The following is a 27,443-nucleotide window of genomic DNA, read 5'->3' on the forward strand; positions in this document are numbered from 1 at the left end:
CCCGCCACGGAGCACCCCTCCCCCCGGCCCCGGGTCGGGGGGGAAGAGGGCACCGGGCTCGGAGGACTCGGGGAGCGGCACCAAGGCGGGCCCTGAGGGAAGGGGAGGGGGCGGCGGTGCTCAGGCTGACGGAGGCCCCAGCCCCTCACCTGCTCTGTCCGGCACTGAGGCTCAGCACGGCGGGCATGATGGTGCTTTTATTCCCCTCTTTCTCTCTAGCGAAGCAGTGACTGTTGAGTATCCGCTGCAGGGAGGATTTCACCATCCGGCCGCTCTGGTCCGAACCCCGAAACCCTCCGCCGCCTCCCGCCGGCCGCTCTCCAGGCACTGCTACACAAAATGGCACCGCGGCCGCAGTGGGTCCTTATATACCCTCGGGAAGGCCACGCCCCCCCAACCATGGTAACGCCCCGTTGCGTTGGCCACGCCCCCAGACGGCAGAGAACTCCCTCGCAGGGGACGGCTCAACTGTCAATAATCAAGCCCTGCTTCCCATTGGCTGAAACGAGCGCAGAGGCGGAACAAGAAGCTCTTTCCCTATTGGTGAGCAGCGTGATGCGTTCAGAAAATCGACGAGACGGGGAGGAGGGGCGCAGCAGGCTCCGATTGGCTGCGCCCGCCGAGAGTGGGCGGGGCTCGGCTGGAAGCCTTCTGCACGGTGCCGCGAGCCCTCGCTTCCCTCAATTCCGCAGGTTCGAATCCTGTGTCCCCAACCGCGCCTCGCTGAGGTAAACTGCGGCGGGAGGGCGGGGCTTAGCGCATGCGCGAGGGGAAAGAGCGGGCGCGGCGGTCGCGAGCGCCCCTCGGCGCTGTGAGGGCGGGGGGCTGAGAGGAGCTCTGGTTCCATAAGTAAATAACTGCTCACCTCAGAGTAGGGCGAGGAGTTGCGAAAGGGTGGCTGAAATGGTTCGCTCCCTCCTTTTTTTTTTAATTATTATTTTTTGTATTTTTTTTTCTATGTCTGCATGTGGTCAGTGCTAGGGTATTAGGAAACAATTTTTCTCAGAGCAGTCACAAACACGGCCCCAAATCTTCCCCCATCCCCCCTTAGATTCCTTCAAATACCCCCAGATTTCTCCTTCCCATACACAGGTTCTCACATAAACCCCCAGATTCCAACATTAACAATTTATATACCCAAATCCCCCCCCTTAACACTTCCCATGCCTCCGTCACAATTTTGGGGTCACCCTAACCCCCCCTCAACCCTCCCTATGCTCAGATCCCCCCCAAAATTCTGCCCCTAACTCTTTACATACCCAAATCCCCTCCAACCCCTATTAACCCCTGATATACCCATCTCCCTCACCAATTTCCCTCTCATCTCCCTATATCCCCTTCAAATTCCCCCATATCCCCTTAATTTCAACCGAAATCCCTCCATTTTTCCCCCAGATCCTCCCATATTCCCCCATTAACCCTTCCCATGCCCATATGTGGGCAGGAACAGGCTGCCCAGGGGGTGGTGGGGTCATCAACCCTGGAGGTGTTCAGGGAACGGGGAGATGTGGCACTTGGGGACACAGTGGGTGGGCACAGAGGGGTGGGTTGGAGCTGAACGTGAGGATCTGCGAGGTCTCTTCCAACCTTCATGATTGCACAATTTACGAAAAATAAGTGTGTGACAATACTGCAGCCCAGATATCCTTGTCTCAGCCATTTCTGAATGTTTTAGACCATTGCACATAGGGTGACACCAGATCACACAAGTCACAGCACGTCCCAAGTGAAGGGTACTGCTGTCCTGTATGGAAAGAAGTACAAGTTTACGTGATGCTGAATTGAGTTTGTGATGAGGTATGCCTTGTAAATGAAATAGGATAAGGTGCTGGCTGAACCAAAGATAAACCACTAAAGACGCATTGTAATGTTTTACAAAAATATGGCTTTCTGCAGAAGTTTAGATGTCTGTGTTCCTTTCTTAGAGTCATAGAATCATAGACTCACAGAATTGTGAGGTTTCAGGTTGGAAAAGACCTTCAAGATCATCGAGTCCCACCACAACCTAACCATACTACCCGAACTCCAACAACCCACTGCTAAACCATGTCCCCGAGCACCACATCCAAACAGATTTTAAACACCTTCAGGGATGGTGACTCAACCACCTCTTTGGGGAGCCTGTTCCAGTGCTTCACAACCCTTTCTGTACAGAAGTTTTTCCTGATATCCAACCTAAACCTCCCCTCGCACAACTTGAGGCCATTTCCCCTTGTCCTGTCGCCTGTCACCACTGAGAAGAGACCAACCCCGCTCTCACTGCAATCACCTTTCAGGTATTTGAGATATTCTTCATTCCGCTCAGGTAATGACAAGCCTGCTTTATTCCCTTCAGGTACAGTAGCTGCATTTAAGTATTTCCATATTTTTTTACTGCGTCTCTTATATTTATTTGCTTTAAAATATTCCCATCCAAAAGCTCTGAGCACATGAGTATACCATTGATTGGTTCCACTTTGAACAAGAACCTAAATCCCCACCCTCCTTCTGTGCTCAGAAACTGCTTTGATTGACTGTGATGGAACAAAGTGTATTGCCAAAAGAAACCATTCTGTTTTCCTGCAGCTTAGATGACAAGCCTGGCCTGGTCAGCAGCCAGTGACTGCCCTCGGAGTCATGGTAAGTAAGAGGTACAAGAGAAAAAGGCTTTTCCTGCTGCAGGTAGCTGCACTTAGTCCCCAGAACACAGAATAACTGCAGTATGAGTGCTTTCATCGTGCTCTCTACACATTGATTTATGGACGGGAAGCTGATTGCCATTCAGTGTATTACCCAGAGACCATCTTGAAACAATAGGATAGCTGCAACTCAGGAAAATTGGGACCAAATGAAGCACATCAGAGAAGATTTGGCAATTCATGTTTTGTGTGTTGTTTTAGCAAGGCTTTCCTGAATGGAGGCGTGGATCTATTAGACTGCCTTAGCATTTTGTTTTAGGTTTCATTATTTCTTATAATGGCATTTATTATTTATGTACTAATCCAACTGTAATTCCTGATAATGGCACAATGTCAGAGGGCATCATCTTCGCAGCTGCTCCCTGCTTTATTGTGGCACTAGAAACAGCTTTGCTTGCTGGATACCTGTCATCTCAATGGGCCCTCATTCCGTTTTACAGCTGAGTGACCTGGATAACGCTGGTGTACAAAAAGCTCAATCAACCTGTTTTCTTTTTAAATATTGTATGAGATTAGTTCCAGCTGCAGTTTTGCTGAGATAGCCTGACTCTTCCAGTTTAGCAGTGACAATGATTCATACATCCTCACAGAGAAGGCTCTGACTCAGAATTTCAGGATTAGCAGCTGAGGCACTTTGAGATGTTGCCATCCCCAGCTGTTTTTTACCGCTGGTTTGCCATGATTACCCTCCTGTAGCAGAGCAGGCAGAATTAACTGCTCCAGCCACATTCCCATTTGGCATCTCTGGCCAAGCTCCTCTCATCCCTAGGTTATCTAATAACTGGGCAGTGAACCCAGCCAGCTGACGTGCAGGTGTCCACGACTGCTGGGGCATGGCAGCTTTCAACCCAGAGGCCAGATGGGTTCATCCCAAGTCCTGTGCAAGTGCCTCCTTATTCCGCTGGCTCTAAAAACCACATCTCCAGGACACATTTCAAAGGAGCAGAACAGTCCCAGGGCTGGAGGTACAGCAGGCAGCCTGGGGCAGTTGGTTTGCAGCAGTTCTGAACTGCTTGCTGAACTCATTGGAGGAGAGCACACAGTGAGTCCCAGTTCTGTGTCTTGCACAAACAGGTCATAGCAATTAGGCTGTAAAGTCACCTGGGAAAATACTTTGTACAATCTGAGTTACTAAATAACCAGACCTGTTAAAAGAGAAAGTACAAGAGGAGTGATGCCACTGAACTCCAGATGAGGAGTCTGAATTTGGGTAGTTTCAGGCTGAGGAAAACAAGAGATTTATTTTTTAGCAATTTATTTGCCTTTTTTTTTTTACCTCATTCAAGCATGTTTTTCAGTCTCTTTTACAAGAGAGATCTCAAATAATAGTCAGCATTCCCTGTTAATGATTCTTCACTTCTACTTTCTGAAAGAACTGGAAGCAGAGTTTGTGGCAGCACAGGAAGAAGTGAAGTCAAGGTCAAAGTTGGCAGCTGATAGAAACAGATGTTCAAGCAAGAAATGGATGAGTCCAGTTCCCAAATATCTTTCCTTTTCATTGTCTGTCTTCAGGTTTGCATGAGTTTGTGAGGAGATGACACAAAACTAGTGCACAGAAACAGAACCCAAAACACCCTTAGGACTCAACCATTAATCATTCTGTGTTGTTTTCTGATGGTGAGAGGAGCATACTGCACCCACATGCGTGTGCTAGAGTAGCAACAAAGCTCCAGTGGAGGCGAGTGGAAAAGATTGGTAATGGGCACGTAGCAGAAAACCCCATACATTTTCTGCTCATCTGCATCACGCTGTCATAGCTCCTCTTGGATGTGGGAGCAGGAGGTGTTTCTGACATTGAGCAGTGCTGTGGGAATTGATCCGCCTCTGATTTGCTGACTAGGGAAGTGCAACAGAAAGAAAAACACGAGCTCTCTTTTAAAGCGTATGCAGTTCATACATAGCATTACATATTTAGTATCTCCCCAAAAGCAGTAAAAAAAAATATATATATATTTTAGTAACTCTAGTATCCCAGAGTATAAAATCCAGTTGTTCTGGCTGCCCTCATTCTTTCCGTTCCAGCAATACATGCATTGCTCTTACAGCTTTAAGAGTTATCTAGAGATGCAGCCAAGCACCAAAACAGAACAAAATGTGATGCAGAGATGTCCATCGTGATGTGTTTTCACAGAAATCAGTGTGTGTGATGACTTCTCCACCCTATAAATTCAGCCTCTTTTTGTCCCAGGATAATTTAAACATTCGTCTTGGTCTGCTCTGTGTGGAGACAGAGTACAGCACAAGTTCATAAGGTTATGAGCACAAGTTTATCTCAATACTAATGGTGTTATTTCTAAACTTTGTAAGACCTAAGTCTTCTAAAGTGGGGCCACTAAATCTGTCCGTCTCCTCCTTAGTTCTGATTCATTGCCTACAGGTAACTCCCAGTTACCTAGTTCTAAATACTCCCTCACTAACTATGCTCTTTGGTGTGTTAGAATCTATTCTGATCTTTGTGGGCCATGTAATTAGAGCACTTTTTCTATCATTTTCATCAGCTTCCCTGCGAGAATGATGTGATTTGAAGGTCAGCTTTTCTGCAGACCCACTTGTGCTAGAAGAAATTCTGCGTGCCACTACGAAGTGAGGCTGGGATTCTTCAGCATTCGCCAGCACAGGGAGGAATTTATTTTCCAAGATCTCTGAAAGATATTAAGCAAGAAGAAAACAGTACATCAGGCCGACAAATGTCTGTACTTCCTACCAAAGAAACTCAGGAGCTCTTCATAACAAACGCTATGAAGAGGATTATAGATTGAATGCAGATGAGGTAAGGTGCTTAAAATGCTTTCAAATCTCATTATTTGTTTTAGGGGTGTAAACTAATATAACGTTGGTAGTGATGAGCTGTCTTCTCTAAGTCAGCAGGATCAGACTTAGAAGCACGGCGGTTCAGTTTCTTTATAAAAACAATACGTATTATTATAAAAATAATGCAGAGGGGAGCAGCTTGCAGAGAGAGTGGGACTTGTGGCAGTGAGCAGCAGCCAGGGACTCAGTGGCTGTCATGGACAGCACCTTACCATCGCAGGGAAAGAAGCTGCTCAAGCAGTTTGTCGTTGTGGCTCTGTAATTTCAGAATAATTGCTTGATTTTAGGATTGTTTTTTTTTCTCCGGGTGCTGCTGCCAATTATGAGCAAATGGTCATGAGGAATTTAGAGGTAGTTGCACAACAATAAAGTGCAAGACATTGCAACACCCTCCCTTCCACAATCCGTTTTCTGTTTCGTTTCCTTCGTTTACATTTCCAAATGTAGCTCGTAGGGTTTGCCCTCTCCATCCCTTCATTAACAAGAGGTGATAAAGTTCAAGTTCTTCCAAATTGCAGATCCACAGAGGGGAATCCTGAGACAGCAAGCCCCATCTGACCGCATGCAGCCTGCGTTTTGGGGTGGCATTCTGCTGTGAGCACTTTCTTTCTCCTCTGACCCCTTTGCTTGCTGGAGCTTTGCACACTGGATTTATTTGTGTAATTTTTGCTTAACTTCCCTTTTCTCTCGCAGAGCGGTTCTGGTGTTTCTTTCCAGGAAGGGCTGCTCTCACATCCTTCGTGTTGCAAGAGCTGGGCAGGATTGCTTATTTTCCATCGGCCTCTTGTTGTGCTTGGATCAGCCTTAGGGACCGGGAAGCTCATGGTGCATGCAGCTCGGCTTTGGTAACTGGTAATTTGGTTTGGAAATGTTATCAAAACAAACAGCAGGATGAGCGTTAAGACCTGTGCAGAATCTGCTCCGTCAGAAACGAGTTCAGAGTCAGTTCTGCCTGCCTAAACATTTCGCCCAACAGCTCATTAAAATGGAAATATTCAAAGGAGACTTTTCCCCCCCGATTAGATCGTTCCTTTGATAAGAGCATTAACGAGCATATTTTCCCATAAATAAAATGAACAAGCCTTGAGGGCAGGGAAGGTTGTTTCGCCTGCAATGAGTTATGTGCCACGCTCGTCCTTTTGCTGCTATGGGAATCACTTTGCCCCTTTGCTGCAGCTGGGAACAGCCTGAGAACGGCCTCAGAGCAGCAGAGCTGGCAACGTGGGCTGTCTTCCAGCTGTAGATGTCTGCTGCGTGTGGCTTTATTTCGGTTATAGCCCCAAAAGCTGCTCAGAGCAGTGCCGGCACCCAGCACAGCCCCTCGGTGACATTGATGACACGGAAGGGGACAGGCAGTGCTCCTGGCAGCCTGTTTGTTTGAGCTTCACGTGGCCTCGTGCTTTCTATCCGTGAGCTCCTGTGGCTGAACCAATATTGACTCAGGGCTGTGTGTACAGAGTTGGTCAGTGATTCCCCCAGAGCTGCAGCCAGCCGCTGGGCAGCTCAGCGGGATGCTCAGCAGCTCAGACTGGGGATGCTTAGCAGGTTGGGTTGGGGACAGTTGGTAAAAAATGAAAGATGCTCTGGAATTTCAGGCTGCTGAACCCTTACCAATGCAGGTGGAGCCCTACAGCTGTGTCATCGAGCCCCACGGTGTCCTCACACTTGGGGTTTGGAAGTCTGAAAATGATGGCAGCTCTATTATGCCAACAGAACTTTCCAGTTTTCCTACAGGTTTCCACTGATGGAGCTGCACATTAGGTACACATTAACTTGCACTGCCTCCTGCTTGTTAACGAGAGCTCCGGGACACGGTCCTTCCATCCACCAAAGTGCACTTCCATGCAGTGCTCCATGTGTGCTATAGCTCCCATAAGACTGGGGTGCTGGGAGATAAAGAGGTGCCATAAGGAAGGCAGGAAACCTTGACATGACCGTTCTAATTGGACTGGTCACCCAATTTATTTGATTTCCTGCTTACTGTGACTTTTACCATTTAGAAAACCAACTGCTCAGAAGTGCATGCAAGGAAAGGGAGCAGCTGTGGTTACAGAAAATAAACCATCTGTGCAAGGGGTATTTCCAAAATTTGCTCTTGGGGTGTTTTAGCTACTGAAGCTGTGGCTTCTGTCTGTCTCAGTGCTCTCTCGAGTCAGCTCCTCTGGCTAATTTGGGGCTGGTTGCAGGGAGTGTCCTAATACACTGCATGCAGCTTGCAGTGTGCCCTGCCCTCTGGTCCTGCTGTCACACAGCACTGGGTTTCTTAGTGTGCAGTTTCTTATTCCCTGTGGTGTTCCCAGCTGCAGCTGCTGCCTTGTGTCACTGGGTGGGGAAACTGAGGCAGGGAGGAAGGACAGTGCAGAGGCAAAGCTCCCCACCCTCAAATCCTACAGAAAATGCACTATTTAAGGCTAATTTTTTTTATTTTTTTTTCCTCTTGCTTTGGTTTTTTCAACTCAATTTCAACAGTCTATTGACCTCAGAGTACCTTTGGAATAAGCAAAATGTTTTCTTGAGCCTAAATTGTCTGTCCTTATCTGCCTCAAACCTCATTGATAATCCTCCTTGTTGCCTTTAAAAATATTCCGAGGAGATTACTCCTTGGCAGTGATGGCTGTGTTTAGTTCTCTTTTATATTGCACTCAGCTTTTCTTTCAATGGCTTCCTGATGTCTCGCTGCTTGGTATTGTTGGGTGGATGTACTGCGGTTTTAGGATTTGAAACGGGCTCAGAAATACTCTTCCCTGCGGTAACAGGATGCTTTTTCCCATGAAATGTTGCAGAGACAGCCACAAAATATTGATTTACTCAAAATGGTGTTTTTTTCATTTCAGTGCTCTCCTGGTGATGCAGATTGACATTGCCTCTGCCTGTGCTGCAGCTCAGGCTTTGTCCAGCAGCACCAGAGGGATGCAACGAGTGGGTGTTTGCATCACCACCCATTAAACTCTTTGAAATGTAACTACAAAGGAATCTACACCAAAACCATCAGCTCCAAGTGGCACATTGAGCTTGTTCACTTGGTTCAGACCCACTGGAGGACACACAGAGACTCTTTCTCCACAGCCCAAATGCTTCTCGTAGCAGCGCTGAGACCTTTTTTCCATGACCCCCAGGTATAACAGCTGTGGCCCATTTGCCTGGAGGAAGCTGTAAGATTAGGAAAAACAAGCTGTTCCTAATTTTCTTCCCAAATAAGCTGCTGCTGTTGCTCTCCAAGCTCCCTGCTCCTCATGATATTTTGCAAAGTTAACAATCTCAGGGCACACACCATCCAAGGGAAGGCAGCTTGTGTCCCCGCTTGGATTTTTTCATCTGGAAAGATGTTGAGAGCCCTCGGCGTGGCTTTGTGGGGACATGGAGCACTGAGGCTTCCCCGTGGTGCAGGGCAGAGGTGTAGGCACCTTCAAAGCCAAACCCAGAGCTGCCATCCCCACGTAGTCCTGGGGTCCTGCTCACCTTCTGGAAGTGCTTCCTTTTGCCTTGTTTTACTGATTATCGGGGAAGCATCCCAACCACCCTACACCTTTGCTGCATGCATCAACCCGTGACCACGTTAAGTGCCATCATCTCTTTCTTAGGCAAAACCCGGCTGTTTGTTTGCTGCCTGTTGCGACAGGAGGTGAAAAAGCACACACATGCACACAGAGCAAGGAGCCAAAAGCCTGGCTTGTGCACCTGGGAGGTTACAAGCATGATAATGGGGTTTTGGTGTTGTGTTGTATGAAAGAGCTGCTGCAACCTCAGCACTGGTTGCTGTGGTTTCTTTGGGTCTCAGCTTTGATGTTCAGCTGAAAGCCTTCTTCCGTGCTCTGGCAGAGGGCTGCAAACCAGCTCACGTCTGAGCCACTGGCTCTGCAGCATTGGGGTGGAAGGAGGTTGGCAAAGCCCCATTCTGCACCACAAAAATGTGGCTCGGAGGTCTCCCACCAGTCTGGGCCTGAGCCTGCCTAGTTCTCATGTGCCCATCTTTGATGAGGAACTTAGAAAATATTTTTTAGTGAAAACTGGTTGCTTTTCATCTTGCTTCGTGCTCAGGGCTGCGTGGACCCTGCAGCCCCCATGCTCGCTGTGGGCAGCTTTCCAGGCATGATGGGTGCAGGGAGCATTGCTTGGGGCAGAGCAGGAGCAAAGCATCAAGAGGGGCTCAGAAACAATGCTGTGCCTTGATGTGTAAGGGCAGGGAGCCTGCCAGCCCCAGCTCTGCTCCTGCTGTTCTGCAGGGCACGGAGGTGGATGCCAAAGGGCTGTGCTCTTATTTGGGCCGAGCTGTCGGCCACGGCTGTGTGCTCTGTGTAGGCTTGGCACTGGGCAGAGGACATCGGAGGGCTTGAAGGAGGTCTCCTCCCTCCTTGCATGGGGGCTTCGCTTTCAGGATGGGGACAATGCCAGGAGTGCGTTCCTGGGTCTGAAAGCAGTGGGGACAGAAGGGAGTCAGGGATCGTAGTGTCATGAAGGTTGAAAAAGAACTCTCTGATCCCCAAGCCCAACCCCAACACCATGCCCATTGACCATGTCCCTCAGTGCCACATCTCCGTGGTTCTGAACGCCTCCAGGGACGGTCAGCCCACCACTCCCTGGGCAGCCTGTGCCAATGCATCTCCACTCTTTGGAGAAGAAGTTTTTCCTTATACCCAACCTGACCCTCCCCTGGTGCAACTTGAGGCCATCCCCTCTCATCCTATCGCTGTTACCTGGAGCAGAGGCTGACCATGCCTCACCACAACCTCCTTTCAGGAGCTGTAGGGAGCAACGAGGTCTCCCCTGAGCCTCCTCTTCTCCAGACCCACTCCATTCCCTCAGCCTCTCCCCATAAGAACTGAGTAGGAATGGAGAAGAGAAGGATCATTGTGGAGCACCTCTGCTCCCCAGCCTCATGCTCCAGCATCGAATACCACGGCTCTCCCTTATAAGCATCCCCAGCATCCAGCTGGGGGGCCCCAACCCCAAACCAACGCATCACTTTGGCGCACCGGAGCTGCCCCAACCCTACTCCCCTCCTGCCCAGCACTGACTCAGACATCCCCTACGTGCCGTGCTGAGGGAACGTCTCCTCGCCGTCACCCCGCACCTCGCACCGCAGGGTGCAGCGAGGCCGGGCCGGTCTGTGCATGCACGTCGCCTTTGTCTGCTGCTGTGGAGGAGCAGAAAGTGCTGGAGGGAAACCTCTGAACAGCAAAAACCGTGCGGGGCTCCATTGTTCCCTGCATCCATGGAAAATTACCCCTGCTCACTCTTCCTTTTGCTTGAGCAGATCCAAACCACGCTTGGAGGAGGAGGGGAGTGTGTGTACGTGTGGGGTCAGAGCTGTTCCTTTTTTATTTTCTTGCCTCTAAATGATTTATTCCGAAAGGCTCTGGGCTTTGTGTCACTGGGAAAACACACAGTAAGCAGAAAGTGTTTGGGGAGCAACCACTTAAATGTCACGGGGGGAGGAAGAGGATGCAAGGAGCCCCCACACCCCAGCAATGCAGCCCCAGTCCCATCTGGCACGAGTTGTCTCTTTGCTGTTCTGTCTCTAAGCAGAAAGCATTTCTGCCCCGCACCGAGCCGCCCATTGGCTGCTGTTGCCTTTGGAGGAAGCTGCAGGCGTGCGCTGAGCAGCATCGCTGTGAGCATGCACAGAGCAGCGCTGCTGCAAGCGTGCACGGAGCAGCATCGCTCTGAGTCTTCACAGAGCAATATCCTTTCAATTGTGCAAAGAGCAGCACTCCTCCAGGGTACTCACAGGACACTATCACTGCAAACATGCACAGAGCAGCATCACTGCAAGCATGCATGGAGTAGCATCATTGCAAGCATGCATAGAGCAAAATCACTGCAAGCTGACTGCTCGAGGGCAGGCTGGGTGGGGCTTGGAGCAGCCTGGTTTAGTGGGAGATGTCTCTGCCCATGGTACTGGGTTGGAACTGGGTACCTCCAAGGTCCCTCCTAAGCCGAACCACGCCGTGGCCCTATGATGTTTCTATGATAAGTGTGCACAGAGCTCTGTTGCTGCAAGCTTTTCTCTGCTCAGCCAGGACAGAGGTGGGAGGATGGCTGGGTGTCAGCTGGTGCTTATCTGCAAGTGTTCTCCTGACAGAGGTGTTCCTGGCACCCACAGCCCTTTTTGCACCCAAGAGTCTTTGGTTGGGCTTTTTTTTTTTTGCATATATTTTTGCCTTTGCAATTGGCTTTCTTCTGCTTTGGAAGCTCCTTGTGCACAGAGGGAGCTGGGGTGACCTTTGTGTCGTGGGGTAGGTGGGCTGGGATGCAGACAGGTGTTTGGGTTTGGGGTGTCAGGGTGCCTGCAGGGTGCTTCTGGATTCAATGTGAACCACCCCATTTCTTTTCCTCCCTAGGACCTAAACTCAGATCTGTTGCAAAACCCATAGAGGGGCAGAGGGAAAGAGGGAACCTGGAGGCATCTCCCGGTACAGCCAAGGAGCCTTTCCTGCTGTCCCTCTCTATTTCTTCACCTTTTTCCCCTGAGACCTCAGGGGAAGCTGTTGCTGCCTTCTGTGCACTTCCCAGCCCTGGACAGGACAGCAGGGAGCGATATTTAAAGCAGCCGAACCCACGTAGCTGGGCAGTGACCTCCTCTCCCTTCTTGGCTCTGAATTCCTCGCATCCTTCTTTTCCCTGTAAAAGGAGAGCTGCTCTATTTAGGGACCGGGGAAGGTGCCTCCAGCAGCAAGTCTCAGCGCTGTTAGCTCCCCATTCCCTGCCAAGCTGACCCATATGGCGTAGGGAGCCCAGGGCTGGAGATGTGCAGCCCCCTGGTCAGTCTTTTGGCAAGCACTTGCTGCCTGCAGCCTTAGCTAGAGCCTTCCCCACAGGCCCAGCAGCCTCTCCCTTCTTGCTCTTGGAAATTATTGCACTCTGAAATCAAGAATCATGAAACTGAGGTCATGGGATCAGTTAGTTGCAGGAAGGCGAGAAGTGCCACGGCATTTTTTCCTTATGAAAAACACTGCAAAGTGAAAAAGGGCACAGAATGGGGCATGGACACAGTGAGACCCCCTGGGGGGACGTCCCCTGCGTCCCCCAGCGGGGTGCTGGGGGTACCAGAGTAACACTATCGCCGTCACTGGAGATGAATCAGGATTTATGGCCTTGTCACCAGCCATAAATTTGACATCTAGGGTTGGGACACACGTAATCGAAGCCAAGGAGGGATCTCACGGGTGGATAAAGGGGTGACCTTCATGCCAGGAGGCAGAGGGCAGGGAGCAGGACACAGGCTGGGTCTCCCCATTGGGTTTGCTGTCAGTCTCGTCTCATTTTATCTGTAAATCACCCTCCCTTGGCACAGCTGTTGAATCCCACGATGGACAAAGCTACGCCACATCTCCCGTTATGCCATTTTCTGTCCTGTTTGCATCCTGTAAATTAAGTCAGTGAGGAGCTTGGCATGGGATCTGGAAGTGTTTCACAGCAGGATCAGTCTCTCCCCTCTAATTAAACATTACAGGTTCCTCATGAATCACACCACATGCATCATGAAAAGCCTCCGTGGAGTAGTTTATGGGAAATCTGTTTTGATGTGCAGGCTTGGGCCCTGCTCCTTGCCCCGTGCACCCCCCCAGCCCTTTCTTTGCATTTCTATGTCTTTTTCTGGCATGAGTTGACCATTGCTGTTTCAAGATGTAGGTGCACGGGGGGATTTCTGCCAGCACGCACTGCTTTTTTCTATCAATATCTCTGCACCATTTGCAGCAATCCCCTAGGACGCCTTTTTGCTGCCCTAAGCCCTGCGCTGACATTTGCACAGCTGTACCCACAGTGCCTCTGAGCTCCCTGCACAGCACAAGCTCATTGACCACCTCCTGTTGCACATGGGCTACTAGGGAAGCCGTGCTTTTATTGTAAAGAAACAAAGCGTGGATGATTATGCTGTCACCCCATCTTCTTTCTGATAACCGTAGAATGGACTGACCAGGAGCAGCAGCACTGGATGGTAGGAGAGATGTCAGCAAGATGCTTGGGTGCAGGAAGGAGTGCAGGTGGGCAGGGCAGCAGAGCCCCAGGGCCGGGACACAGCAGGACTGTGCTGGTCCCAGTGCTGGGGAACAGGGAGAGACACATAGAGGTGGTGGGGATAGGGACAAGGAACCTCTGCTCTGTTCTTCTCACCGCTCTGCCTTGTTAGTCCTATTCATAGGATGCCATTCCATGCAGCACCTGGGATTTTAACCTTTATTCTTGGGAAAATATTCACTTCTTGGACCCGCCATGGTGCAGTTATTCACCCTTTCTCCTCCCCTCGTGACACGGAAAGAAATTCCCACACGGCAGCGCACTGCCCTGCAGCCGGAGCTGGGCTCTGCCCCACACCACAACCTGCCCCATCTTGTCCTTAATTCCCAGCCTGGCTGCGCTGCTCATCCACCTGCACGATGCTGTGCTGCCTTTGATTCCTCCCCGATGAGATCATCCACCTCTGAGCACAAAACACACCGAGCGGTGTAGTCCTGGCATGGGCTGCTTGGTTGGACTCCTTCCTTCTCTTGCTTATTCCTTACTTGGCCACCACATCTTCTGCTTCTTGTCCTGGTAAATGGAAAACAGTCCCGTGGTGGCAATGGAGCAGTTTGGGAGCATTTGGGGATGGCTGCTGCACGCATTAGTGAGAGCTGCTGCTCCGATCTCAGCAGTCCTGCAGCATCCAGCCATCAAGCACTGTGCAGGTGCGGAGGCAGAAGGGACCAGCAAGATGCTGGGAGTCATTGTCACCCAGATTCAGGGTGGTGTGGGGTTCATCAGGCTTTACACGGGGCTGAGGATGGGCATGGGGAGGTGCTCACCCCACTCTCTGCAGGAACACAGGTGATTAAAGGGTCCTGCCTTGTGCTTGTCTCTCTCTTGCTCTTAAAATCCCCAGATCTCAAGAATAAGCCATCATTAGAATCACAGAATCATTAAGGTTGGAAAAGACCTCTGAGACCATCCAGTCCAACTGCTCTCCTACCCCCAGTACTGCCCATCGCCTCCTCATGATGGACACCCAGCACGGGGCTCGGAGATGGGGACCGCTGCGCCCGGTGCTGCTGCACTGCTTCCTATGGAAATAAAACCCTCGCGATTTCGAGTGGCCGATTTGGGGCCTGACTCGGGGCTGGAGGAGGAAATTCCTTCAGGCTGTTGTTTGTGTTTCCCTAGAACAGGACAAAAAAAAACACAGCAAGAAGCCTCAGCTGGCTCTGCTTTCCCAGCGCACGATGGGGCCGGGAGGAGGGACAGAAGAGATGGAATCCTGGAGCTGTGGTGTGGACGTGCATCCCTGCAGGGCTCCCTTTGTGTTCCTGAGGCACCACTCGAGGGCAGCCACGCTTCAAACACAGCAGCTGCTCCCAGGGACCCTGTGGTTGAGATGGGCTCTGTGCATCCATCTCCTGCTGTGGGGAACCTCAAGGCCCTGCCCTGGCCAAAAGCCCGCTCCTGGCTGCTGTGCTGTGGGTTTTCTTCCTGAGATGGAGCCCAGCCTAAGCCCTCGCTAGCTGCACATGGGGTGCTGAGGTTGATTGGCTCCTCTGGGGTGAAAGGAGAAGGGTCTGTGGTCACTGCAAACCCTGCTAGAAGTGTCACTGTCTATACTGGGGAGAAAACAGCATAAAAGCCCTTCAACCTCAGCTGGAGGTGCTCATTCTGGTCCCTTCAGGCAGCCATGAGGGATGGAGCCTGCGGTTCCATGATCTTTAAGGCCCTTTCCAACACAACCATTCCATGGTTCCATGATCTTTAAGGTCCCTTCCAACCCAAACCATCCATGGTTCTACGATCACGGTCCTTTCTGATGCCAAAGAAAGTGGAAATCGAGCCTTTCCAGTCTTCTTCCACTATCACAGAGAAACAAAGAAAACTGCAGTGAGCAGGCAGGGGAGCACAGCCTGGTGTTTGAGATTTGCACATGGTTCCTGAATTCTGCTGTCTTTTAACTTGGAATTTCTTATCTAATAAAGGAGAAATGGGGAGCAGCTGGTTGCTCTTGCAATGAGCTCCCAGCCCCACCATCACTGCCTGGTGCTGTTCCTGGTTCCGTGGCAAGGGACGAGGTGTCCGGTGGGACCTGTCCCTGTCCCCAGGCAGCACCTCCAAGGACGGTTCATTTGGGATGTCATGTCCCAACACAGTTGCTTGCTCATGTTCTACCCAGAGCTACTGACGGCCGTAAGTCTTCAAAGAGAATAACGATTAGCCCTAAGCAGCACCGAGCTGTGAGAAAGCGTATAATGGGACAATTATCAAAAGCAACTGAGACTAAAAGTGGCATTTAATGGGATCCGGCACCTCCTATTCCCGCTGACCTGAATGCTGCTCCTTCTGCCAGGAAAAGGGAGTGAAAACCTCTGGGATTCGTAAGTCGGGGTATTTAGGTCACACGTGGATTAGGGTGTGATCAGACAGTGCAGAGCTGCTCTGGATCATATCGGGTCACCGGGAGCAGAGGGGCCTGTTTGGAACCAGCCATGGGCATCGGCTCATGCTAAGGATGCTCCATTTCTCAGCACATCCCTCCATGTCGGGAAGCATTACTCAATCCCACGGTAACACCTGGTGGCACGAAGCCACAGGAACATCCCGCTTCCAAAACGCTGCGGGCTTCCAATTAATGGCACCGAGACAAGGAGATTGCTCGCCTTGATTCATCTCAAATCATCGGTGATGAGAGATGTGTGATTTGACGGGGGAGGCACAGCTGGCAGACAGAAAACGTCGCTTCCTGTAACTTCCCAAGCGCTCCCTATTAACGACGGTGCCGATTTGTTTGCATCACCCCGTGGCTGTGTGAGGGGACCGTGCGGGGACGACGCTGGCTGCACTCACGGACCACGGGGTCCTTCAGTTCTGAGCACAGATTTAGCAGACAACATCAACTTTCCTTCAACCCAAGTCTGAAGATAACCGGGGGCCAACTCTTTGTCTTGGGAGCTGTCCTTTAAGCACAAGTTATTAAAGATGGGGAGAAAGGAGATTACGTCCCGCTGGGAAGATGAGCGAGCGTTGCCATAGAAGCATGGGGATGCTGCGGCACCCCTGGGACCTGGCTCTAGGGTGCCAACCAAAACCCCTTTTCTGAGCCTCAGGCCAAGGGAAAAGCTGGGATTTGGTGGGGAAGTCAAGGGATTAGGAAAGGTTTTGCCTCTGGGTATCTCCTTCCTCCGTCTGCCTGAGTTAGAGCCGAACACGTGGGGACGAAACCCCTCCTGGTCCCTTCCTGCAGCGGGAAACATGCTGAGAAGGTCCTGAAGGCGCAGGGGGGGCCCTGTCCCATGGTCCCACACTGGGACGAGGGGGAAGAAGTTTTGCTTGGGCTCTGCATGCATCCTGGGAGGGTGAGCTTGACATCAGGAGACGCAAGCAAGCTGACGGACCCACAAGCCCCACATGAAACACAGCTGGGAGCAGAAGGGATTTTTTATTCAGCCTGCTGAATATGCTTTCACTATGCCCCTATAAAGCAAGCGTGCCTCGCCAGCTAAGTGCCTGACCCTACTGGAGTGGGAATAAAACAGAAATATACCCTTGGCACGCGCCCACAGCCCTGGCGCGTTGGGGAGGGCTTTGTTTACGGCACAGCTCTCCTCCATCTGGGCTCGGCTTCGGCAGAAGGTTATTTATACCGCAGTCGGGTTCACTGCGTGCTCAGCCCTGCCTCTGCCAGAGCCGGGAAATCCCTGCCCTGGAAAGCAGACGGCTGCTCCCATCCGCTCCGTGGTCCTAAAGCAGGACCGTGGGCTGACGCCCGGTGGCCAAGAGTGCTCCCGGCATGTGGGAGGAGGATGCTGTGATCCTGCTTGGGGTATACAGGAGCTCCCCAGGCGGAGGATGAGGAGGGTGAGCCTTCATGCTGGGCACCGTGCAGGTTTCCTCCCTGTCCCAATGTGCGTAAAACCCCGTGAGCCCTCCAAGCTTGGGCAGGGGCCAGCCCATGGCATCCATCATCGCGGCGTCAGAGCAACGGAGCTGCGTCAAGCTGAAGTGATGTTAGGGGGAAAAAATGCTCTGTAAGTTGTTTTTAATGCTGGTAATAGGAAACAGACAGCTTGAATCTGGCTGCAGAGCCCCGGAGCTGTGTTTGGGATCGGCTCCTGCTGTCTGCGGCTCCGGAGGTGACGGTTCCTGGTTTGTCCCTCCTTCGGATCCTGCAATGGATGAAATATCAAACCTGTGCTGAAGGCAAATGTCAGTGCTGCAAAACGGCGTGCCATGGCTTCGGGCTCCCATCCCTGCAGCCTTCCAGGGTGGCATCCAAAGAGGTGTCCCCAAGGCAGGACACCAACACGTGCCACGTGGTCCCATCTCAATGGGGACACACTTGGGGGGGGGGGGGGGGAAGGTGCTCCTACCTGGGGCTGTCCCCACCAGCAGAGCTGCTTTTCCTTCCCAGCTGCCCAAAAAGGGGATACCCCATCCCCTTGCATCCCCACCACCAGGATGCTCTCAGGGAGCGGAGCCACAGCCCCAGGTTTGGGGTCAGCCCCGTGCCACGCTGCCTTTTCTGGGGGGGGCAGCTCTGGGCGCTGCAGCCCCCGGTGATTGGGTGCTATTTTGCTCAGCGCGGGAGCAGCTGTTGCTGTACATTACCCCGCGCTGTACCGGACCGCAGGCTGGAGGCGAGGCGGCCGCGCTCAGCCCGAGGTACAGCTTTGTGTTGATTTTCTCCTTTTTTATTGAATGAGGGGTGGGGGGCAGCAGCCCAACGCATGGCCAGGGGGATGTGGTGCCGTGCTGGCCATGGGCACAAGGAGGGCAAAGGGACCCATCCTGACGTGGCCATGTGAGAGTGCACAGGGACAGCAGGGCGGGCAAGGGGCTATTTTTGGCCGTTTCTTTGACATGAGTTAGCAACCTCGGGCTCTCACAACTTGGGCTTGCTCAGGAGAAGTCCCAGCAACAGCAAAATGGGGCCGGGTTTCATTTATGGTTGTAACTTTGTGCTCTGAAAAGATTTGGCGTGCAGAGCACGTGTCTGCATTCATGCACGAGGTCGCCTTATCCCCATAGAGGATTCAGTGCAAGATGAAGACTGGAGCTGGGCTCTCTGGTGGCAGCCCTGGCACTGGTGGCCATGCCTACCATGTGGCCATCCTTGCCATGTGGCCGTCCCTATACCACATGGCTGTCCCTGCCACGTGGCCGTCTTTGCCATGCTCTCCTGGGGAGTGGCTGCATGCTTGGGGCATTGGAGATGATCCATTATGAACCCTAAGGACCACGCTGGCCACCTCCTCGCTCCCATCTCCTCACCATGGAGAAGTCTTCAAAAGCATAGGGAGGGACCCCCAAAATCCAATTCTGTGCAACAGATGCTCTGCTTCTCAGGGGAGCACAGGCCAGCTTGCCTTGACTGGGGTAGCTAAAATAGAACCCCAGGTCTTGTTTTGATTTCACGTTGGAAGCTGAGATCTTTCGTGCCATTGTTCCTTAGCCACAAGGTTTGCTTGTCGTTATTTGTATTTCTCCCAGTGTCATGTTTTAGATTCCAGGCTGGGAAGTGGTGTTTTTTTTTTTTCTCAGCATTCATTGTACCACTGGGGAAAAATAAACTAAATTTGGCTCAGATAGGGCAGAAATTCCTCCTCCCGGTGCTGGATGGGGTGTGCAGATCCCAGCAGAGCGGGTGCTGAGCCCACAGAGCCCACAGCCTTAGTGTGGTGCCTTCGAGGTGGTGCTTTGCACCCTGGGCTGCTTGTCCCTGTGTGTGCAGTGGCACAGAGCTCACCGTCCCCCTCATCTTGCCCAGGAAGGTGAGCATCCTGCTGAGTGCCACGCTCTGCTTGTCTCCTCCAGGTGCTGATGTGCCGGGGAGCAGCGGTGGGGAGAGCCATAGTTCGCATGTAAGTGTGCTGATGCCTTTGTGTCCATCACTGGGGCAGGGAGGTGGTGTCTCAGTTCCTTCTTGCACCAGCTGTGATGGAGGCTGGGGGGTTCAGTGGTTAAACTGGGTGCAGGACAGGACTGGGACCCCGGCAGGTGTGGTTCCACCTTGCAACCTTGTGGGTTTGGACAAGAGTTGAAACCCTTCTGTCTGGGATCAGGGCTCACGAAGGGTCTTGGGGAGGGGTACTGGGAAAATCCCTTTGCTGACCCAGCCAAGGGGTGAGAACAGCTCCTGAACTGGGGACGAGGAGCATGGACTCTGTGCCTGCGTAAGGCTGGGGTATATGGCCCACAGGCTGCTCCGTGCCCAGCTCACATGGCACAGTGCAAACCAATCCACCTGATGCAGAGAGCATCACCCTTGGGGATGGGTGCTGGCGGTGGGCTGGGGTCTGCATCCTGCCCTGGTGACAGTGGTTTGGCCACACTCAGGTGCACACCCAGGAGAGGTTTCCAGGTCAGGGGGCAGAGGGGTCCCTCCCGCAGGGCTTGGGAGTCTCTTGGGGTTCGCCCCATATCCACCCCGGGGGGTGCAGCCCCCGTGGCCCAGCTGTTGCTGTCACTGAGCCGTGCTGGTGGCAGCTCTCGCTCATGGCACCAATCCAGCGCCGTGACACAGGGCAGCAAGAAGCCAGCACCAAACCCAGACCCCGCGCACCATCCCCACGGTGGGGCCCATCCGGTGGATCCCACGAGAGCTGGGATTGCTCACGCGCAGCTCTGCAGCACGGAGCCAGCTAGTGGCGAAACCCATCTTAGCAAAGAATCAAATCCCAATGTGCTTGGCGATACAGACACAGGCACCAGGAATAGATGCTGGAGGAGCTGGCGAAGCGCCTGCCTGTCCCTACTAGCCACCAAGACCCCAAAACTGCAAAGAGAGGCTGGATCCATCTGCCCGACCCCAGCTGCATTCAGTATCTCTGGCTCTGGGAGGGGGCACGCAGCCGACCCCCACCCCGCCCAGCCATGCAGCGCAGCGATGCGTTCGCACCCACGTTTGCTCCTCTTTGTGCAGGGCCTAAAGGAGGTGGGGACCCGGTGCCGTGTCCCTGAGCAGCAGCCGGACGTCCTCGAGCTGAGCATGCCCGAGCCGGCGCCACACGGCGCGGAGAAGAAGCGTGCAGAGAAGGTGGGAGCGAAGGGCAGCGCCGCGGCGCCCACAGGTAGGAGTGCATGGAGAATCCTCATCAGCCCCAACACTGCCCCACTGTCCCACGTCCCCAGCCAGCCCAGCGGCACCATCTGGCTATGGGATGGGGATGGAACCCCCTGTTTCTGCAGTACGAGCCCCACGGTGCTTGGTGCAACCCCCATGGGGCTGCGCAGGGGGTGTCAGGGGCCACCTGTGGTAACGCTGTGTCCCTTTGGGTTCCCAGTCCCCAAGAGCCTCCCCGTGAAGGCAAAGGTGGAGCCCCACAGCCTGGACCCCGCGGAGGAGCCGCTCATCTGGGAAGGGCTCACCCTCAACAAGTGCATCCTGGTAGCCTCTGTCGTCGCCCTGCTCAGCGTCAGCTTCCAGGTTCTCCAAGGTGAGCGTTGTTCCCCTGCTGCCGGGATGGCTGCGCCCCAACATTGTCACCTCCACCCTCTTGCTCTCTGTCCCCTCCTCTCTTCCAGCACCGCCATGCCCCAGGGACGGTGTCAGCAGTGGCAAGCAGGAGCCCCCAGCAGCTCCCATCCACGGTGGGTTCAGAGCCGGGTGGGTTCCACAAGGGGCTGCTGGGCCTTTAGGGTTTGGATTGGATTAGGGTTAGGGTTTGGGTTTGGGTTGCAGCTCATCGCTCTCCATCCCCAGAGGTCATCGTCCCCAAGGAAGAGGTCCCAGAAGCGGTGGCTCCCCAGCCCGTCCCACCCGAGAGCAGCATGCCGGAGGATGACGACGATGATGATGATGGTGACGATGATGACGAAGCGGACAGCAACCTGGTATGGGGCTGAGGGTGGGGGGACAGCATCCTCTGATGCAGAGGAGATCGTGGTCCCTGGAGATGTTCAAGAACCATGGAGATGTGGCACTTGGGGACATGGTCAGTGGGCGTGGTGGGGGGGTTGGGCTTGGGGATCTGAGAGGTCTTTTCCAACCGGAATGATTCTATGGTCCCCCATGGGAGGGATGCAGAGGACATGAGGTGTGTGACACCGCTGTCCCCCAGGCCGAGCCCTGGATCTTCAAGAAGTGGTTTGGTCGCTCGGAGCCAGGGCATGTGGAGGAAGAGCCCAGAGAGGAGGAGGAAGAGCCCACAGAGGAACCTGAGGAGCCAGAGGCCAAAGTGGAGCTGAGGAAGGGCCAGGAGAGACCCCAGGGACCGGAGAAGAAAGAGGAGAAAGCTCGAGGTCCAGAGAAGGAGGAGAAAAAGGAGAAGAAGGAAGAGAAGAAGGAGGAGAAGAGGGAAGAGAAGAAGGAGGAGAAAAAGGAGGAGAAGAAGGAGGAGAAAAAGGAGGAGAAGAAAGAGGAGGAGGAAGAGGAAGAGGAGGAGGAGGAGGAGGAGGAGGAGAAGGAAGAGAAGAAGGGGGAGAGGCCCCGTGGCCCAGAGAAGAGGGAGGAAAGGCCCAAGGAGAGCCGTGCAGCCCCAGCTGAGAGGAGCCGCCGTCGGGAGCCGCGTCCCAAGGACAGGACCCCCGAGGAGAAGCCCCCCAGAGCCCCTCGGGTGCACAGGGAGCCGGAGCAGCAGCAACACAAGAAGAGACGCCGTGAGGGGAAGGAGAGCCGGAGGGAGCGGGATGAGCCCCGCAGGGATGGCAGCAAGGGCCGAGCGAGCAGAGCTGAGCGGCAGGAGAGCGGCCGGAGGAACTGGGGGCTGCCGCGGGGCGAGCAGCGGGGCCGGAGGGCTGGGGAGCCAGCAGGCAGGGACAGGGCACGCGAGGGCCGGCGGCACGACTGAAGGCTACGAGGAACAGACTGGGCCCGGCCCCACGGACACACAGCCGCCGTCTGTCCACTGGACCCCTCTGCTGCCACCCTGCATTCAGCCTTCGTCCCCATGCCCGGAGAGTGGCTGCGAGCAAAGTGGGGACACTGGGGTCCTGCTGTACCCATGGGACATCGGAACCTGCTGTGCCTATGGGGACACTGAGGTCCTGTTCTGCTGATGGGGACATTGGAATCTTGCTGTGCCAGTGGGGACACTGGGGTCCTGATGTGCTGATGGGGTCATTGGGGTCTTGCTGTGCCCGTGGGGACACTGAGGTTAATTTGTGCCCATGAGAGACTGAGTCCTGCTGTTCCCATGTGGACACGGAGTCCTGCTGTTCTCACAAGGACATTGAGGTCCTGCTGTGCCATGGCGACACTGAGTTCTGTTTTGCCAATGGGGACATTGGGGTCCTGCCATGCCCATGGGGACATCGGCCACCCAGCCCAGCATGAGCCTCTGTGGGGACTTTGGGGTCCCCAGAATGAAGGCAGCCCCTAGGGAGCATGGAAATGAGCTCTGCTCCCCTTGGGCTTCATGCCACCCTCCATCCCCAGCTGCAGCAGCAGCAGCTTGTTGTCCCCATTACTGTGACACTAGAGGAGCAAGGATGTGCTCCCAGCAAACAGAGGGGTCTGCAGCCCTGGTAGCTCTTGAATTTAGTGAATGGTTTTATTGAAAACAAATCAAAGAGAGAAGTGTGTTCTGGGTGAAGGAAGCCAAGCTGCCCTCCGATCACGGACACACGGCCCCAGTGCAGGAGGCCCAAAGCTTCGGAACCACAGCCCGGGCCCTGCCCCACAGAGCTGCTTTTAGGGAGAAAGCACACGAGCACTATCGTGCAGTGCTGCAGCAACTCCAGGAGACCCCGACCGCAGCGGGTTTGAGTATTTGCTAAACCAAGGGTGGTTAAAACAAACTGATGTTCATTTTTAAGAAGGTATTAAATCGAATGTCTTAAAATATATATCTATATATATATCATGTTTCTGGATACTTTTGTGTGCTGTCAAAAGAAGAGGGAGTGCAGAGCACAGAGTGGGGGGGGTGGGGGCTGTGCTCCTGTCCTACCGCAGGGGCTCAGCCCGGTGATGGGGTCTCATGGAGCTCAGTGGGAGATGGCACAGGGCAGCTGGGCTCTGTGTGCTGATGTCATTAACACTATTAATGTTAGGACATGTAACGAGATCTGCTGTGCTCTGGGGAGCGGTGATGGCATGGAGCAGCACGGCAGCACCCAGCAGCAAGCCCAGCACTGTGGCTGTTACCATGGACAAGTGTGGGGATGGGACCCCGTGGAACGGCAGAGTGGTTTTGCCCCCGAGGGCTCGGGGATGGGTATGGCCATGGGACGCTGCAGGGGGATGTGGGGCAGCACGGCCCCACAGAGAAAAAAAACAGAACCAGAGCAACGCGAGGAGGCAAACCGGGAGGAAAAGGCGCTCGGAGGGAGGCTCCCATCTCAGCCAGGAGCTCTGCGTGTGAGGGCTGAGGGTGAGAACCTCTACCGACAGCCGCACTCCTCGGCCACCATGTTGGGGAACTTGCGCACCTCCAGCCCCTCGGCCGACACGCTGATGATGAGCTGGTCCGAGTAGCGGACGGGGACGCAGCAGGGAGCGCGCTGCAGCGGCGAGCCCCGCTCCTGCATGCCCAGCAGCAGCACGGTGTGCGAGTGGTAGCCGGGCACGCGGGTGGAGAGGGGCAGCTTGCAGGGCCCCTCGCAGTTGTTGGCCGCGTAGATGGTGGGCATGACGATGAAGTTGCGGTCGCGCAGGTCGATGGTCAGCTCCTGCAGCCGGCAGTGAGCCTGGTGCCGGGCGCTGCGGTTTTGCCGCAGGACTTTCCTCCTCTCCTGCCAGCGCGCCCGCACCGTCTGCAGCGCCTTCAGCAGCAGCAATGCATGCAGCTTCCCTGATCCCGGCGGCTGCTCTCCCACAGCCGGCCCCGGCGGGTGGTAGCAGAAGCTGAGGAGGTGCTGGAGGAGCCCCGTGTTGGCTTGGAACTCCGGGATGTCCCTCAGCTCCTGGATCACCTCCTGCAGTTTGCCCATCAGCAGCTGCAGCACCGTCCCCTCCGGCTGCCAGTCCCCGAAATGCTGCTCCAGCCCCACGCCGCCCTCCTGGGGGAAAAGCAGCACCGAGGGCTCCTCCGACCGCACCAGGCGCTCCAGGGCGGCCGTCTCTGACAGGTTGAGCAGTTGGTGCGGGAGCGTCTCCATCATCTGGAAGTCCAACCAGTGCTGGGAGCTGGGCTGGGTGGGGGGTTCGCTGCGGAGGCTCAGCACCCGGCGGATGAAGAGGGTCAGCACGCTCAGGAACTGCCCGCTGTCCCCTGGTGTTGGGGAGGTGGTGTTGGCCGGGCTGGGAGCGGTGGGGGGCAGCAGCTCTGCGGTGCCAGAATGGGGCGGGCTGCAGGGAGAACAGTGGGGTCATAGTGGTGCAAAGGATTTGGACAGAGCACTCGCAAACCACCCTGACGTGTCCCAGCCAGGGTCCCAGGAATGGGACAGAGGGGACCGCAGTGCCCTTTTCCCCTTTCCCCCCCGTGGTTTTCCATGCACAGACCTGAGTTGTGGGTAGGGAGCCACATCCACCACCCCGCTGGCAGAGAGATAGGAGGAAGGCGCTGCAGCATCGTCCTCAGGCCGTGACCTGGCCAGCAGGAGCAGCACCGGCGTCATCCTGGTGAAGCACTTCTCATCCGAGCCGAAGAGGAGCTGCTGGGTCTCCGTGAGGGGCAGAGGGGCGGCTGGGAATGGGGGCACAGTGGGGACAGTGCTGCAGGGCCCCCCCGGTCCCCCACCACCGCCAGATCCCCAGTGCCCAGCCATCAGCACCACTGTCCCCAAGGGCTGTCCCCATCCCTACCTCCATCCCCGCGGTCCCTGATGGCCAGGGATGCCTGGAAGCTCAGCTCCTCGCTGCTGCGGGTCACAGCGGCCACCGAGGCTCCGAGGAGCAGGTACTGGGTGTCCCCAGTGAGGCAGAGGCTCTGCGGGGAGCAAAAGGCACAGGCGCCCCTGAGTGCCCACAGGAGGCATCACGGGTTCAGCAAGACCCCTCTATGATCTGGTCCCTGCTTCCTGGGCACCCAGGGACTGATCCAGTCCAAGGTATGGAATAAGGAGGCCCAGGAACTGGTCAGGCTGGGGAGAACTGGGAAGGGAGGGAGCAGGGTATAGGGCCAGCTGTGCACCCCCGGAATGGGATGAGCACCTCCAGTTTTGGGCTGAGCAACCCTCGTACGGGCTGAGCACCCCCCGGTGCGGTCCCTTTGTCCCTGGCAACAGCTTGGGGACGGGGTAACAGCACCATCTTCAGGCACTGCTCGGCCCGGCCGGCCCCAGGGGGAAAGATGATGGGAGGGCATGGGAAAGGTACTGGGATGGAGTGGGGAAGAGGAAGGGAGAGGATAGGATAGAGGGACCTCTGGGAGGGGAAGGGGAAGGGGATGGGGTGGGGTGGGATGGGATAACCCCTGGAAGGAAATAGGGAAGATGCTGGAACAGAATAGGATGGGATAAGTGCTGGATGGGATGGGGAAGGAAGGGGATGGGATGGGGAAGCTGCTGGGCCAGCAGAGCCAAGGCCCCCCCTCTCCCCCTGCCCCCCATTGCCACTCACCTGCTCCTGGGCCAGCCCCGTGCCCTTCACCAGCAGCTCCTGGCGGCCCCCAGCCCCTCGCCCCATGGGGCTGCCGGGGTAGAAGAGCAGCAGAGCAACACGCAGCTCTCCCAGCACCCGCCCCACCTCCGCCTGGAATGCCAGCCTGAACCAGAGCCGGGCCTGCGCTTCCCACTTCACTGCAAAGAGAGCACAGAGCAAGGTGAGGCACGCAGCCAGAACGTGGTGCAAAGGGTGAGGAAGGGGCTCTGGGGCCGGGCACTGCTCCTCACAGCACTCAGAGCATCGGGAGTGGGTGGAAGGATGCAGCGAACCACGCGTGCTTCAGGTGATGGAGGGCAGCACGGTCCCTTTGCTGGGGACCCTCCTAGGACCATTGCTGGTTCTCTTCTTTTTCCCAGTTGGACAGAATGGACCCAAACTTCAATGACTGGGGCAGAAAGGGAGAAATGCTGCTGCTCCAGAACCAAACTGAGCAGCGCAGAACCCACTGATGTGGCACCAGCACTCATTGCACACTGGCTCACGCTGCTAGGAAAGCTTCTGACACGCATACACGAGGAGAGGTTCTGTTGCACCTCTTCATCTTAAAGCGAACCCAACCTGCAAATCCAACGCTTCACCCACACCTCCAGCTCAAGGCCATGGACAGCATTGGCCTTCCCGACACCACGGCCCCCCGGCTCCTACCTTCCTCCAGGCGCAGGACGAGGAAGCGCTCCAGCCCCATGCCCGGCCCCGCCAGGTGCTCCTGGAGGTGCTGCAGCGGTCGGAGCACGGTTTGCGCATCCCCACCTGGGCACAGCCCGAAGGTCTCGGGGCCGCGGTGCTCCCAGCCGGCGCGCAGCATCTTGACGAAGCCGCTTTCGTAGCGGGTGAGGACCCCCACCACCTCCAGGTGGGTCGGGGGGACCTCGCTGCGATCCATCTTCAGGCGGCACACGGGGCCCTCCAGCCCCCCCAGGGGCCAGGGCTGCAGGCTGGAGCCATCAGCCTGCGTGCAGCTCACTGCTGGGCCGGGCTCGAGGAGGAGGCGAGAAGCCACGCTCATCTTGGGTCTCACTGCTGATCTGGGTTGCGCTCTGCTCGCGTTTTCCCTCTTTGCTCCAAGTCCCAGCTCCTCTAAGAGGCTCTGCCCCGGCACAGCCTCTGCCCTGGGGGTCCCTTTCCTCGGCACAGCTGCGGTGTGGAGCAGCAGCACCAGGTACGGCAGCAGCACCCCGAGAGCCGCCTTCATCTTCCCTGTTCCTCTGCACCCGGAGCGGCCGCCCGACGCACCGCTCCGTGCGGGAGGAGCGCATCTCCCTTTTAAAAGCGGTGGCCTTGAGTGGCCAAGGCACAACACACCTCCCCTGCAAAACACGGCCCCTGTCCCGCTGCAAAGGAGGGAGGGGTGGGTCAGAGGAACTTCTCTGTTCTATTTTTGGGTTTGCATCCAGTATTGGAAACTGAATTAAAGAAAGGGGGGGGAAAAAAAAAATGTAAAGCTGTTTGCCTTCAGTCGTAGGGATGCGCGTCCTTGAGTTGTTTTGAGAGGAGGGTGGAAGTCG

The 27,443-nt window shown here is 54.9% G+C and overlaps 3 protein-coding genes across 6 annotated transcripts in view; 1 reads left to right on the top strand and 2 right to left on the bottom strand.

Moving 5' to 3' along the window:
* OAZ1 (ornithine decarboxylase antizyme 1) overlaps positions 1-352 on the bottom strand; it is a 3,921-nt gene extending 3,569 nt beyond the window's left edge. Inside the window, 1 exon segment of the mRNA XM_021378872.1 lies at positions 150-352. Within this exon segment, the coding sequence (XP_021234547.1) occupies positions 150-265 (116 nt within the window). The 5' untranslated portion in view covers positions 266-352.
* On the top strand, positions 499-23,234 carry LOC110388999 (cilia- and flagella-associated protein 251-like). Of its 4 annotated transcripts, none has more exons than XM_021378864.1 (9): positions 499-728; positions 2,566-2,619; positions 5,177-5,448; positions 19,263-19,309; positions 20,371-20,518; positions 20,732-20,884; positions 20,973-21,038; positions 21,151-21,281; positions 21,509-23,234. In XM_021378864.1, exons 5-9 carry the CDS (start codon positions 20,437-20,439, stop codon positions 22,235-22,237), a joined length of 1,161 nt encoding a protein of 386 aa, XP_021234539.1. In that variant the 5' UTR covers positions 499-728; positions 2,566-2,619; positions 5,177-5,448; positions 19,263-19,309; positions 20,371-20,436; the 3' UTR covers positions 22,238-23,234. The 4 variants fall into 4 exon arrangements, with proteins under 4 accessions (XP_021234539.1, XP_021234542.1, XP_021234540.1 ...); XM_021378867.1 differs by lacking the exon at positions 499-728 and adding an exon at positions 783-849; XM_021378865.1 differs by lacking the exon at positions 499-728 and adding an exon at positions 812-906.
* Positions 22,921-27,199, bottom strand: AMH (anti-Mullerian hormone). Its single transcript, XM_021378862.1, has 5 exons — positions 26,584-27,199; positions 25,894-26,072; positions 25,138-25,261; positions 24,835-25,018; positions 22,921-24,678 (listed from the first exon to the last, which is right to left on the bottom strand). Exons 1-5 carry the CDS (start codon positions 27,128-27,130, stop codon positions 23,772-23,774), a joined length of 1,941 nt encoding a protein of 646 aa, XP_021234537.1. The 5' UTR covers positions 27,131-27,199; the 3' UTR covers positions 22,921-23,771.

This window comes from Numida meleagris, chromosome 27, assembly GCF_002078875.1.
Source record: "Numida meleagris isolate 19003 breed g44 Domestic line chromosome 27, NumMel1.0, whole genome shotgun sequence".
Classification (NCBI taxonomy): domain Eukaryota; kingdom Metazoa; phylum Chordata; class Aves; order Galliformes; family Numididae; genus Numida; species Numida meleagris.

What these genes read in the sequence shown, in the direction of transcription:
- AMH (XM_021378862.1), bottom strand. Translation starts at nt 27,130, where the DNA reads ATGAAGGCGGCTCTCGGGGTGCTGCTGCCGTACCTGGTGCTGCTGCTC. An exon ending in CGGGGCTGGCCCAGGAGCAG is followed by an intron (nt 25,262 to 25,893) that starts GTGAGTGGCAAT and finishes TGCTCCCCGCAG; the next exon opens with AGCCTCTGCCTCACTGGGGA. An exon ending in CAGGGACCGCGGGGATGGAG is followed by an intron (nt 25,019 to 25,137) that starts GTAGGGATGGGG and finishes CCCCATTCCCAG; the next exon opens with CCGCCCCTCTGCCCCTCACG.
- LOC110388999 (XM_021378864.1), top strand. Translation starts at nt 20,437, where the DNA reads ATGCCCGAGCCGGCGCCACACGGCGCGGAGAAGAAGCGTGCAGAGAAG. An exon ending in CAGCGCCGCGGCGCCCACAG is followed by an intron (nt 20,519 to 20,731) that starts GTAGGAGTGCAT and finishes TTGGGTTCCCAG; the next exon opens with TCCCCAAGAGCCTCCCCGTG. An exon ending in ACGAAGCGGACAGCAACCTG is followed by an intron (nt 21,282 to 21,508) that starts GTATGGGGCTGA and finishes GCTGTCCCCCAG; the next exon opens with GCCGAGCCCTGGATCTTCAA.